At 36.0% G+C, this 13,010-nt stretch overlaps 3 protein-coding genes across 3 annotated transcripts; 2 read left to right on the forward strand and 1 right to left on the reverse strand.

Moving 5' to 3' along the window:
* Positions 1–681: 681 nt before the first annotated feature.
* cd79b (CD79b molecule, immunoglobulin-associated beta) lies at positions 682–5,161 on the forward strand. Its single transcript, XM_041029171.1, has 5 exons — positions 682–851; positions 2,002–2,298; positions 2,423–2,541; positions 3,730–3,783; positions 4,444–5,161. The coding sequence occupies exons 1-5, from the start codon at positions 800–802 to the stop codon at positions 4,531–4,533; spliced, it is 612 nt and encodes a 203-aa protein (XP_040885105.1). The 5' UTR covers positions 682–799; the 3' UTR covers positions 4,534–5,161.
* A 174-nt stretch (positions 5,162–5,335) lies between these two features.
* On the reverse strand, positions 5,336–6,424 carry ifnphi4 (interferon phi 4). Its single transcript, XM_041029172.1, has 5 exons — positions 6,285–6,424; positions 6,083–6,175; positions 5,802–5,951; positions 5,634–5,714; positions 5,336–5,521 (listed from the first exon to the last, which is right to left on the reverse strand). Exons 1-5 carry the CDS (start codon positions 6,414–6,416, stop codon positions 5,423–5,425), a joined length of 555 nt encoding a protein of 184 aa, XP_040885106.1. The 5' UTR covers positions 6,417–6,424; the 3' UTR covers positions 5,336–5,422.
* Positions 6,425–11,333: 4,909 nt separating this feature from the next.
* Positions 11,334–12,478, forward strand: LOC121201569 (interferon a3-like). The gene is made up of 5 exons (XM_041067455.1): positions 11,334–11,465; positions 11,589–11,681; positions 11,801–11,950; positions 12,038–12,118; positions 12,247–12,478. Exons 1-5 carry the CDS (start codon positions 11,334–11,336, stop codon positions 12,343–12,345), a joined length of 555 nt encoding a protein of 184 aa, XP_040923389.1. The 3' UTR covers positions 12,346–12,478.
* The last annotated feature ends 532 nt before the right edge of the window (positions 12,479–13,010 follow it).

Consider the following 13,010-nt stretch of genomic DNA (forward strand, 5'->3'; position numbering starts at 1 on the left):
ATCTCCTGCTCACATACTGTGAAACCTGACTCCATACAGTAGATAAAAACTGAGCGGGTGCAGTGAGATATACATTTGCTTTTGACAATTAGGGAAACGTGATCTGCTTGACTGACCTGAAAACTTCACTCTTCACTGCATGTGGATGTTGCATAACAAGACTAACAGTCTTGGTGGTGCAAGAGCAAAAGAAGAAAAGTCAGAGGATCATCAGTCATTAGGACGAATAACAGACTTTAAATGTTAGCACTTTATCAGTACAGACCTAAATGTGTAACATTCAACATTTAAGAACTCTGGCTTTTGTTCAAGGAAAAGAAAAACTTTTGTAGAAAAAAGTAGGAAATATATATTTCCTACTTTTAGTCAAAAATTGAAAAAAAAAAAAAAAAAAAACCCACACAAAAACATTGTATTATAAGAATACCAGGCCCCTAGCCCTGGTAATAAGTCGGTCTCACAAAAACGTTGTTATCCTACAAACTGTCTCGAAATACTTCCAAAATTATCTTTCAAAACTCCTGATGTTGATTTGTTTCATTTGTCCCTAAAAATGGAACATATGTGAATGAAACTGGACGGGTTTTTGGTGGTAAAAGTGTGGGTTGCTCAAAGTTATTTTGGTTCAGTGTTACAGTGCTTGTCCCCTTATTTGCCTGACATTTAAGTGTGTGTCATAACAGACAGCACACCCACTGGTGCAGACACTTCTTCTTGTTCACAGCGTTTTCATGACTGCAGAGAGATTTAGACACGTGTGGACGTCGGCATTTGAAATCTTTTTCTTCTGCATGTCATCATGGGCTGGTTACTGGCTGGATGCTGTTGGCTTGCTTTGATCAATCTCTCAGGTAAATGTCAACTCTGACAATTTGCTGAATTTAAACGGCGACTGAAAAACGAAAATTTTACAAATAACAAATAATGCAAATGATAGTTGTAGTCTTGTTATTGAAATGCAGAATGTTATCACAGCTGTACAATTATCTACATCATTTCATAACGCTTTACACTGTCACTTAATCGTAATTTTTATGTCTGTTTAATCACAGCTACAGTGCATACAAGTGTTTTGCATGTTATTTTTGAGTCCACAGTACCATTACTTCCTGGCCAGCTGGGGGGGAAAGAGGAAGTTGTCTTCTGAGACAAAGACAGTCAAATATTATTATCATGTTGCTGAATTAATGTTGTCTTAATTATTTTGATACATATGCTGTATGCAATTGACCAAATACTTTGAGAAAAAGATTTTTAAAAAAGATGTTTACATGCAGCTAAATCAAAAACAACCTCTGTATGAGAATCATTAGTTAAACATGATGTGCCTGATGTGTTTACATCATGTAGCAGTACATCAGTGACTATCCTCCACTTTGTCCATTCTAAAGCCACAAATGACGATTGTTTTCATCATGACTTAATGTGTCAGTTATTTCTTACATTACAAAATGTAAGAAAAAAAAGCCAATCACAAGTATTTTTTTTAAACAATCAATTAATCTATAAAATACCAAATAAATAAAAATACTGAAGCTGTTTCCCAGAGTTCAAAGAGATGTTTTCAATTGAACTTTCATTCCACCAACTGACCAACAGACCTTCACTCAAAAGAGGAAGTTATCCTCCGAGACAAAGACTGTATATTATCATTGTCATGAGCTGATGCCTTCTTAGCTTTTTTGATGTGTAACATATATGCAATCAATCATTTACTTAACTTACATAAAACAGAGAAAAAACAGCAATCAATACTCAAACGATTGATTATGAAAATGGTTGTAGCTAAATTTGTGTTTATTCTCAAATCAATTAATCATCGAATCACTTCAGCACACTGAGCAATCAACATGAAAATAGTTGCCAATAATTCTGATTAATTGATTAATTGATGTCATTTATCAAGCAAAAACATGTCACGGGATTTTTTCCTGTACGCATCACCCTGAGCTCTGCCAACCAACAGTTTTCTTAAATTTCGATCTTCTTTTGTCTGCTCAGCGACCCTCACCCTGCGTATCACCCAGAAGCCCCGATACTATGGTGTGAAAACCAAGTCCACCGTGGGAATTTACTGTAGCATAAAGCAAAACCAGCAAGCCAATGTGACGTGGTACAAGGCTAAAGAGTACAATACAGAGAAAACAGAAGTATCGGGAGAAAAGTTTGGATACCGTGACAGGAATAGCACCACAAATGCCTTTCTCTACATCCATGATGTGCGCGTAGACGACAGCGGAGTGTACTTCTGCAAGATCAACAACATAATGGGACCTGGAACTCAACTTATAGCTGTCAGTAAGTATCTGGGACAACATATGTCTTATGTAGACCTATAGACTCACAGTGCATTGCAATGATGAGATGTTTGTACCAGTTCCCTTTTGAAAATACACAGCTAACACACTCTTTTCTCTTACAGATCCCGTTGATTATTCCAAGATACAGTACAGGACCAATATGAAGGATGGTCTCATTGTCTTCCAGGGCCTTCTGCTGGCTGTGTGTATTGCTGCTATACTGCTACGCAAACAATCACTGGTGAGGAGCAAGTTGATCAAAACACCCGAGACAAACTCGTGCTTTGTCAGACTGTACTGCTGAGTTTAGTGCAGGAATAGGAATTTGATTTTAAGCAGAAGAGAGGATGTGAAGAACAAATTTCTTGTTCACTGGGTCATGATAAACTAAACAACATGGGAGAAGAACACTAAATAATTTTTTTTAAAGGAACTTCAACAATCAACAAAACTCAAATGTAGTCAGTTTACAGTTTTAAATAACAGAAGAAATCAATCAAAACAGCTAAGAAGGCCGACACAGTGAGTGCTTGACATTTTGACTTGATGAAAAACCATTCATCAAATATCAAAATCATCCTGGTGATTTTCTGTAGACTGACTAATTGTTCCATCACTATCTGATCAACTCAGCTATTAACAGGACCATGGTAATCATCTGCAGTGAATCAGCAAGTATTTTAATAATCAAATGATCCATTTACTAATTTTTCAGCCAAAAATGACAAACATTTGCTGCTTTCAGCCTCTTACATGTGATGCTCTTCTGTTTTTCTCTGTCATATGTGTTGGCAAACTGCATAGACATTTTTTTTTTTTTTTGGTGAGGGGGTGTTTGGACTGTTGGTTAAACAAAACAAGTCATCTGACGGCATCGTCTTGGGCTGGGGGAAATTTCTGCCATTTTACAGACAAAACAATTAATCGAAATCAATCAAGAAAATGATTGGCAGGTTAATTGCTAATGAAAATTGTTATTCTTTGCAGGCCTAATTGGTCTCTTACCACATGTTCTACATGTTCAGCAGTTAGCATCATGTGTTTTAAGTTCCACCTTTGTTAAAATGTAGGTACGCTGGAGTGAAAAACAAACGTAGCATTGTTAAGTGCACAGGTGTGAGACGTTTCTGTTGTAATCTTTTTTGACTTTTCACACATTTTGCCTCTATTTAACAAAGAAAGAGGAAACAATGGGGGGCTGGGGGGGGGGGGGGGGGGGGGGGGTATGACATGCAACAAAGGTTTCCACATCCGGGAATCAAACAGTGGATGTTGCATTCATTTCTTTCCCTCATTTTTTCTGCATTTACTGGTACATTCATTCACCTTTGGTGTGTTATGCACAGTGTGTCCATCAGTAGCTGGTGCCAACTCTTTGACTGCATTCATTTTTCTCTGTTTCATCTCTTCTTTCTGTTTTCTTAAACAGTGGGAGCAAGAAGACAGCATGTATGAGGAGCCCGAAACAGATCACATCTATGAGGTTCGTTGGCATGTCCTTTTTTTCTCAGTAATGTTCATCAAAGACACGCAAATTGGGGGACATGTCACTGTGAACATGCATCACAGCTGCTGTGTTTTTACATACAAAAGTATGAGCAAGAAACAAACAGGACACAGTCTCCTCGCACCAGTGACATCCTAACCACAACTGTATCTTCTTCTGTCTATGCAGATCTCAGGTTTTTTCATGTATGAACAGCCTAACAAGTAGAATATCTGCTGTAACTCCCTCTTGTTGGCTGAACCTTTTTTTTTTTTTTTTAAGAATAATGACACATTAACTTTGTAAAATTGCATTTGTGTGTTGAAAAATAGATTTTATTACTTAAATCTTCTTGCAAAGACTATTTATAAAGCACCTTTTGTACAAAAATTGCTCCTTCGGGTGTTTTACATGTCTGTGCAAGAAAATAGTCAAACAGGCGACGTGGCATTTAGCAACTGCTTAACTTGACATTTGAGTCATGTCCGAATCATTGACTATGCAAATTAAAGCCGTAACAAACTTCACAGTTTTACATTAAAGTTTTTATTCTATAACTTTATTATTCTTAAAGTGAGAGCAGGATTCCTCAAAGCTTCCTGGGACTCAAACATACACATGCAACGTGTCTAAAAATGTTTTGTTTCCCTCTCTCAGGGCTTGGCGATTGAGACATGTGGCGGAGGTCTGTATGAGGAACTCTCTGTGTATGCCCAGGCTGAAGGAGCTGAGGCCCCATGGGAGTGAGACTGACATTACTGAACTAATTTTCACTTCGCCACCTCAACAGTTTCACAATAAATACTGATAATACATCCTTAAGTATAAGTTGCATATTGAAAATAGAACATATATGCAGCCTTTGAAGGGCCCACTCAGATGTGGAGATGTGCCACTTGATTCTTGTAAAAAGCGTGGTTTGTTTGTAAATGTGCAGCAGTATACAGTGCTTATTCTTAAAAGCTTGCTATATGTTGATTTTGTACTATTTTATAACACTGTATTGAAATAATCTGATTTGATTTGAAGTCCACTGAAGTGTAAATAAACCATTCCACAAGTCCACCTTAACAGCTGATGTTCCAGTTGTAATTTTTGGTGCTTACAAAGTTTTGCTTTGTTTTGTTTTTTTTTAGCATTAATTGTGCATGATTTTATACTGACGTCTCAGTCCTGACTGTTTGTGCTGAAAGTAGGTGTAAGAACAAGCTCGTGGTAAAATCCTGTGAGAGATAACAAAGAAATTTGGAGTGCATCAGACCCTGAAGGAGGCCTTACTAGTTCCTCTTTAATTATATTAAACATCTGTATGTCTTTTGTTGTAACAGGATTAAAAACAATAAACACGTTTCCATTTGCCGGAAAGAAAGCCTTATTTTAATTGTCTTTTACTGTTAACCAAGCAAAAAATAAAAATAAAAATAAATATAAATAAAAATAAATAAATCAACCAACAATATATTAGTTTAAAAAACACTACACTCTTGTGTAGAGCATCAACAAATCAATAAATTAATAAATATACAAGTAAACAAACAACAACGCCATACATAAATGATGTAATAAATGATAAATAGCTCAATCAATAGATAGACAAGTAAATAAATGAGCACGCTCTTAATCTGACAGACAGATTTTAGTTGGTGGTGAGAAGAGATGAAACCAGCTGGTCTGCTCTTATTAGATGGCTTTTGATTTCCTTCCTGATCAGCTCCCAGGCCTCAGCACTGCGGCTCTGCACACACCAGATATTATCATTACAATTATCATTACAATCATCATTAGATAGATAGATAGATAGATAGATAGATAGACTGACTGACTGACTGACTGACTGACTGACTTACCTTCTGTTCAAGGACATGCTGTGAGAGTCTCTTGAAATACATGTGCAGCTTCTTGTTCTTCTTGTGGCTGTGGCTCCCGATCTGAATCAATCAAAATGGTTTTCTATTAATTCAAATAAATCTTCACTATGTTTTAAATGTACAGGAAGCAGTAAGGCTGACACTTACACAGGAGCGAAGGCCGTCAGCCTGCTGGGTTACAATATTGAGAAAGTTGTCCAGTGTGCTCTCCTCCCATGATGCAGAGCTGTGATCCTGCTCAAACAGAGTGACCATCTCCTCCAGAACCTGCACTGTGAAACCAAGTTTGTCCTTAGCCTGCAAGAAGAAGAAGAAGAAGAAGAAGAAGAAGAAGAAGAAAGGAAAAGGCAAGAAAGTCAAGTCATGTCTTTGATTTCTCATACGTTTCATTCACTGCAGGTATTTACACAGTCTGGTGGATGACTTACTGATGCTTCGGATGCCTGGCTGTACAGATTATTAGGGAAGGCCACAGTGTCCTCCACTTCAGCATCCTCAGTGGTGTTAGTGGAATTATTGGCCTGCATCACAGACACACACACACATCATGTGTTAAAGTCAACAGATAGTAAACTTGTTCAGTTAATATAATTCACTGACTTTAAATAACATGCAAAGAAGCACACTCACCATGGTATTCAGTAGATCCAAAGAGTTTTCACTGTACTGTCTGAATTTATGATCCATCCATCTGCAGCTCAGTGAGGAGCCTGCACTGCACAGACCCAGAAACAGGCAAACGAAGAGGATCCTGTTGAGCATTTTTCAAAAGTTGCCTTTGTATAGAGCAGATTCAGATGTGTCCTGCTGTTGTGTTGGAGCAGACCTGCAGCACCTCATTTTATAGGACGCAGGATGCACCTGTTTCATTTTCCTGATATGTACCTGATGGGAAACCCTGCACACAAACTGTCACACGCTTCATAGGTCAAAATCAACCTCAACATACCTGCATGATGTCACTCCTTTCAGATTCAGATTTGAATTAGTGTCCTGATGAAATATTTATCCCACAATGAAAGAATAAAGAATTATCACAGCACAGCTGAAGTATCAGGCCCTGAGCAGTTTACTGTCCAATATTAGAAAGAATACAATTATTGATTTTTAAAAGCTAAAGAAAAAAATGTAGAGTCCCCAAAGTATCAGTCATTGATAAAGCTGGAGGTGTGGCTGCTCCCTGTCCATTTGGCTCAGAAAAGGGAAGTTCATGTGAGGAGAAAATAGAAGTGGCTCATTGACTGTGGCCTGCGATGTGACGCTCGTTGATGTGAACTGGTCAATGACATTTCAACTTTTTTTAATGAGGACATGAAAACCAAGAGACCCCGAGGAGAAGGGAATTCTCCTTCACCTTTTAATTTACAGATCAGAGGACACTTTCAGCCTGAAATAAATCGATATTCAATTCACACTGTTTTATTAGAACTGTAACTCAAGAAGTGTCTGAAGAGTATGGATAAACATGTCTTTGCAGATACTTTTTATTTTGTTATGGTACCTTTATTGTTTTTTGTATTTGTAATTTGTTTTTTGTTATAAGCATTTTTTTCTCATTATTTTGATTTAATTAAAATGCATGTGTATTTTTCCAAAGTCCACAGAGACTAGAGATATGGTTCAGATTCATATTAGAGTATATCTGACTTGAATCTATTCAGTGAATATTCTTTCTGTCCTGTGTATAAAAATCAAACATAAACTGAAGTGAAACAAACAGATAATAAATCACACACTCTGTTCTATTTTTGATGGTTCTCAACCTTTTTGTCTCAGACTCCTTCAAATTCAAGTGTCTACTGTGACTGCTCGTTATATGTTTTGACTTTAGTGTGGACATGAGTTATAACCAGAAGGTTGTGAAGGTTTTTAGGGTCTGAGGAGGTGAAGTTATCTGATATTTCACAAGACAAATCACAGAAAACACAATATTATTGTGCTATTGCTCCCTCTGTTGAATAAAGGCAGTGTAGCATCACTGAACAGGAGTTGCACAGTGTATTTCCAGAATGTAGAAGCACTAAAACACTCTTAATAGAATAACTACAATAATCAGCTTCGGTGGGATGTTTGTTTATTCTCTTAGTTTGGTGTAATTCTTTTTTCATCAGGACACTAATTCAAACCTGAAATGTGTGACAGTAAAATAATGGCCAACAATCTTAGACATTGTTAGAAAATGTTTTTGATTTACTTCATATTCTCTGTGTTTTTAAAGGGGACAGAAAATAAACCCTAGAATAAAAAGGAAAATACCAAATAGTTTAACACATGTCTGTGGATGAGCCTGTTGTTGTCTTTGTCCTGACTCTGGTATAAAATGTCTTTAACAGCTGCAGCTGTAAGTTTCTCATGTCAGATGAAGACCTGACTCATTAAACTGAGACATATACAGGAAAAGTAAATTTGTCCATAATGAATCTGTGTGACCAAAGAGTTGATTTAACTCAATATGTTAAGTTTATTGAGGTTGTTTTCTCAAGTGTATTTAACTCATTTCATTCAGTTTTACATTTTCAAAACCATTTATTACAACTTAGAACTAATTATTCAACCTGAGTTCAGTTAACTCACAATTTTGAGGCAGCAGGGGAACTGGTTTTTGTGAGTCCAACTACGAAAACAGTAATGATGTCTTGAGAAATGATGTTAACAACTGCTAAAAGATAAAATAAAATGAAAGCTGTTAAAAGAAAATCTGCATCCCTTTTGTTTCGCAACAGTAATAAAGACAATATTTGCTTTTATATTTGGTGAATGAAGAATTGGGTTTATTTTTGCTTTAAGATGTAAAAACAGACTTGTTCCAAATGTTCAGTGCAAATTAAGAATATAAATAAGCACATTGATCAACTTACAAAAGTAAATGTTCAGTCAACTAATAAATATACAAATAACACCAAATAAAGAAATACACAAATAAATATCTATATAAATAAACAAGCAAATACATTAACACACAAAAACACAGCATGATGTCACACATTTCAGATTTGAATTAGTGTCCTGAAAAAATATTTATCTCACAATAAAACAATAAACAATAATATCACGGCACAGCTGAAGTATCAGGTCCTGAGCAGTTTACTGTTCAATATTAGAAATAATAAAATTATCGTAGGAATGTTTCTGCAATTTTTAAAAGCTAAAAAGAAAATTTTAGACTCCCCAGATTAATTGTCCCCATACTTCAAAAACAAGGATTATATTTTAATAGTTGGAATTGCATCATTATTTCTGTGTTGATTCATAATAATCAGTCATTGATAAAGCTGGAGGTGTGGCTGCTCCCTGTCCATTTGGCTCAGAAAAGGGAAGTTCATGTGAGGAGAAAATAGAAGTGGCTCGCTGACTGTGGCCTGCGATGTGGAATTCATTCATGTGAACTGGTCAATGACATTTCAACTTTTTTTAATGAGAACATGAAAACCAAGAGACCCCGAGGAGAAGGGATTCTCCTTCACCTTTTAATTTACAGATCAGAGGACACTTTCAGCCTGAAATAAATCAATATTCAATTCACACTGTGTTTTATTAGAACCGTAACTCAAGAAGTGTCTGAAGAGTATGGATAAACATGTCTTTGCAGACACTTTTATTTTGTTATGGTACCTTTATTGTAATTTGTTTTTTGTTAAAAGTGGGTTTTTTCCTCATTATTTTGATTTTATTAAAATGCATGTGCATTTTTCCAAAAGTCCACAGAGACTAGAGATATGGTTCAGATTCAAATTAGAGTATATGTGACTTGAATCTATTCAGTGAATATTCTTTCTGTTAAAATCAAACATAAACTGAAGAGAAACAAACAGATAATAAATCACACAGTATGATTCAATAACTATGCCTAGATTGTTCTTTTCTAATTTTACTCTGTTCTATTTTTGATGGTTTTGATAATTTCTCAGACTCATATTCAACAGTATCAGTTTTGAGAAATTATGTTAACGACTGTTAAAAATGTTAAAAAATGATAAATGTAAAAATTAAAAATGTTTTAAAAAATCAGCATCTCTTTTGTTTTGCAACAGTAATAAAAACAATAAATACTTTTATATTTGCTGGAAGAAGAATTGTTTTTTTTGGCTTAAATTTGTAAAAACATACATGTTCCAATTTGTTCAGTGCAAATTCAAAAAAATAAATAAGCTCATTGATCAATGTATAAAATTAAATGTTCAACCAATCAACTAATAAATAGACAAACAACTCAACCAAACCAGAAATGCACAGTGGCACAGTATTATACAGTGACAGAACAGAGAAAATTCATGTTTCCTCATGAAATATAAAAACACACTGATCGCTTTTCATCGTTACATATAATAATGATATTTTGGAATACAGGAATATTTTGGAGAAACATCCAAATTGTTGTCCTTGTCTGAAATTCGTGTTGCTGATGAAGTTTTAATTTGTGTTATTGAAATATGAATTAATTTATTCATTTAAATCTGTTAGTTTAGTTGTTCTGTGTTTTAAAGATTTGATGCAATAAATCGTTTTTGTTTATTTAGTTTTAATGCGGTGATTAGTTACCTCTCATTCAGTCTGCTGGCTGTGCACTGAGATGATGATAATCTGTTAAAAAAAGAAAAATGCTGTCATTAAAACTGAGTGGATTAATAACATACACCATTAAAACTGTGACACTGCAGATGTGATTGCAGCGTTCACATACCAAACATGCTACAATGGGAAAGTGCTTAACCCAAAGAGAAAATGAAAGAGGCTGCGGCCTGTGTGACAGCAAACAGCATGCTCCTGAGCAATAACCGCACATGTGAATGAGCTCTGTGGTATTTCATCATTTCATTTGCTCTTATGAAGTGATTATTGTAAATTGCATTAACTGATTCAACTGTATTTGCGCGATAAATGGAGTGTGGTTTTTTTTGCATTTTTAAGCTCAGCCAGGGACAAGAATGAAACTTTTTTTCAGTTGTCAGTTTATTCTAGTTTGTGCTTTGTGTTTTAAAAAAACGAAGAGAAAATCCACATAATGCATATTAAACTATACAGTTATATCGATTTATTTCAGGCTGAAAGTGTCCTCTGATCTGTAAATTAAAAGGTGAAGGAGAATCCCTTCTCCTCGGGGCCTCTTGGTTTTCACGTTCATTAAAAAAAGTTGAAATGTCATTGACCAGTTCACATGAACGAGCGTCACGTCGCAGGCCACAGTCAACGAGCCACTTCTATTTTCTCCTCACATGAACTTCCCTTTTCTGAGCCAAATGGACAGGGAGCAGCCACACCTCCAGCTTTATCAATGACTGATACTTTGGGGAGTCTACATTTTTCTCTTTAGCTTTTAAAAATCTGAGGAACATTCCTACAATAATTTTATTCTTTCTAATATTGGACAGTAAACTGCTCAGGGCCTGATACTTCAGCTGTGCTGTGATAATTGTTTGTTCTTTCATTGTGGGATAAATATTTCATCAGGACACTAATTCAAATCTGAATCTGAAAGGAGTGACATCATGCAGGTATGTTGAGGTTGATTTTGACCTATGAAGCGTGTGACAGTTTGTGTGCAGGGTTTCCCATCAGGTACATATCAGGAAAATGAAACAGGTGCATCCTGCGTCCTATAAAATGAGGTGCTGCAGGTCTGCTCCAACACAACAGCAGGACACATCTGAATCTGCTCTATACAAAGGCAACTTTTGAAAAATGCTCAACAGGATCCTCTTCGTTTGCCTGTTTCTGGGTCTGTGCAGTGCAGGCTCCTCACTGAGCTGCAGATGGATGGATCATAAATTCAGACAGTACAGTGAAAACTCTTTGGATCTACTGAATACCATGGTGAGTGTGCTTCTTTGCATGTTATTTAAAGTCAGTGAATTATATTAACTGAACGAGTTTACTATCTGTTGACTTTAACACATGATGTGTGTGTGTGTGTGTGTGTGTGTGTCTGTGATGCAGGCCAATAATTCCACTAACACCACTGAGGATGCTGAAGTGGAGGACACTGTGGCCTTCCCTAATAATCTGTACAGCCAGGCATCCGAAGCATCAGTAAGTCATCCACCAGACTGTGTAAATACCTGCAGTGAATGAAACGTATGAGAAATCAAAGACATGACTTGACTTTCTTGCCTTTTCCTTTCTTTTTCTTCTTCTTCTTCTTCTTGCAGGCTAAGGACAAACTTGGTTTCACAGTGCAGGTTCTGGAGGAGATGGTCACTCTGTTTGAGCAGGATCACAGCTCTGCATCATGGGAGGAGAGCACACTGGACAACTTTCTCAATATTGTAACCCAGCAGGCTGACGGCCTTCGCTCCTGTGTAAGTGTCAGCCTTACTGCTTCCTGTACATTTAAAACATAGTGAAGATTTATTTGAATTAATAGAAAACCATTTTGATTGATTCAGATCGGGAGCCACAGCCACAAGAAGAACAAGAAGCTGCACATGTATTTCAAGAGACTCTCACAGCATGTCCTTGAACAGAAGGTCAGTCAGTCAGTCAGTCAGTCGGTCTATCTATCTATCTATCTATCTATCTATCTATCTATCTATCTATCTATCTATCTATCTATCTGTCTAATGATGATTGTAATGATAATATCTGGTGTGTGCAGAGCCGCAGTGCTGAGGCCTGGGAGCTGATCAGGAAGGAAATCAAAAGCCATCTAATAAGAGCAGACCAGCTGGTTTCATCTCTTCTCACCACCAACTAAAATCTGTCTGTCAGATTAAGAGCGTGCTCATTTATTTACTTGTCTATCTATTGATTGAGCTATTTATCTATTTATTACTTAATTATCTTTGTGTTTTTTACTCATATTTATTGATATGTTGATTGATTGATTGATTGATGCTGTACACAATTAATGATTTTGTGTTAATGTATTTGCTTATCTATTTAATTATTTAGCTATTCATTAATGTATTTATTTAATTGTTGAGTTGTTTGTCTATTTATTAGTTGATTGGTTGAACCTCTAACTTTGTAAGCCAATCCATGAGCTTTTTTTTTATTTGCACTGAATAAATTGGAATATTTAATTTCTTAGATCTTAAAGCCAATAAAAACAATTCTTCTTCCAGCAAATATAAAATTGTTTATTGTTTTTATTCCTGTTGAATAAACATTTTCTTTTTACTTTTTTTTTTTTCACTTTTTCAGAAGTCTTCACACAAAAGTCACACAGAAACTGGTACCAGCTCTTGAGACCAGTGGATAGTTTCTGGGTGTCTAGGGACTTTAATAAGAATGACATGTACAGTGGGAGTCAACAGGAGCCAAACATAGAATTTATTCTCTTTTTCCCCTCAGGACATTAACCTGACCATGAAGTGTCCAGATCTTTTCATTGAGTAAAAATACTAATAAAACAGACAA

Source organism: Toxotes jaculatrix, chromosome 21 (assembly GCF_017976425.1).
Source record: "Toxotes jaculatrix isolate fToxJac2 chromosome 21, fToxJac2.pri, whole genome shotgun sequence".
Classification (NCBI taxonomy): Eukaryota; Metazoa; Chordata; class Actinopteri; family Toxotidae; genus Toxotes; species Toxotes jaculatrix.

What these genes read in the sequence shown, in the direction of transcription:
- ifnphi4 (XM_041029172.1), bottom strand. Translation starts at nt 6,416, where the DNA reads ATGCTCAACAGGATCCTCTTCGTTTGCCTGTTTCTGGGTCTGTGCAGT. An exon ending in TGGATCTACTGAATACCATG is followed by an intron (nt 6,176 to 6,284) that starts GTGAGTGTGCTT and finishes TCTGTGATGCAG; the next exon opens with GCCAATAATTCCACTAACAC. An exon ending in AGCATGTCCTTGAACAGAAG is followed by an intron (nt 5,522 to 5,633) that starts GTAAGTCAGTCA and finishes TGGTGTGTGCAG; the next exon opens with AGCCGCAGTGCTGAGGCCTG.
- cd79b (XM_041029171.1), top strand. Translation starts at nt 800, where the DNA reads ATGGGCTGGTTACTGGCTGGATGCTGTTGGCTTGCTTTGATCAATCTC. An exon ending in AACTCAACTTATAGCTGTCA is followed by an intron (nt 2,299 to 2,422) that starts GTAAGTATCTGG and finishes TTTCTCTTACAG; the next exon opens with ATCCCGTTGATTATTCCAAG. An exon ending in TGCTACGCAAACAATCACTG is followed by an intron (nt 2,542 to 3,729) that starts GTGAGGAGCAAG and finishes TTTCTTAAACAG; the next exon opens with TGGGAGCAAGAAGACAGCAT.
- LOC121201569 (XM_041067455.1), top strand. Translation starts at nt 11,334, where the DNA reads ATGCTCAACAGGATCCTCTTCGTTTGCCTGTTTCTGGGTCTGTGCAGT. An exon ending in GCCAGGCATCCGAAGCATCA is followed by an intron (nt 11,682 to 11,800) that starts GTAAGTCATCCA and finishes TTCTTCTTGCAG; the next exon opens with GCTAAGGACAAACTTGGTTT. An exon ending in AGCATGTCCTTGAACAGAAG is followed by an intron (nt 12,119 to 12,246) that starts GTCAGTCAGTCA and finishes TGGTGTGTGCAG; the next exon opens with AGCCGCAGTGCTGAGGCCTG.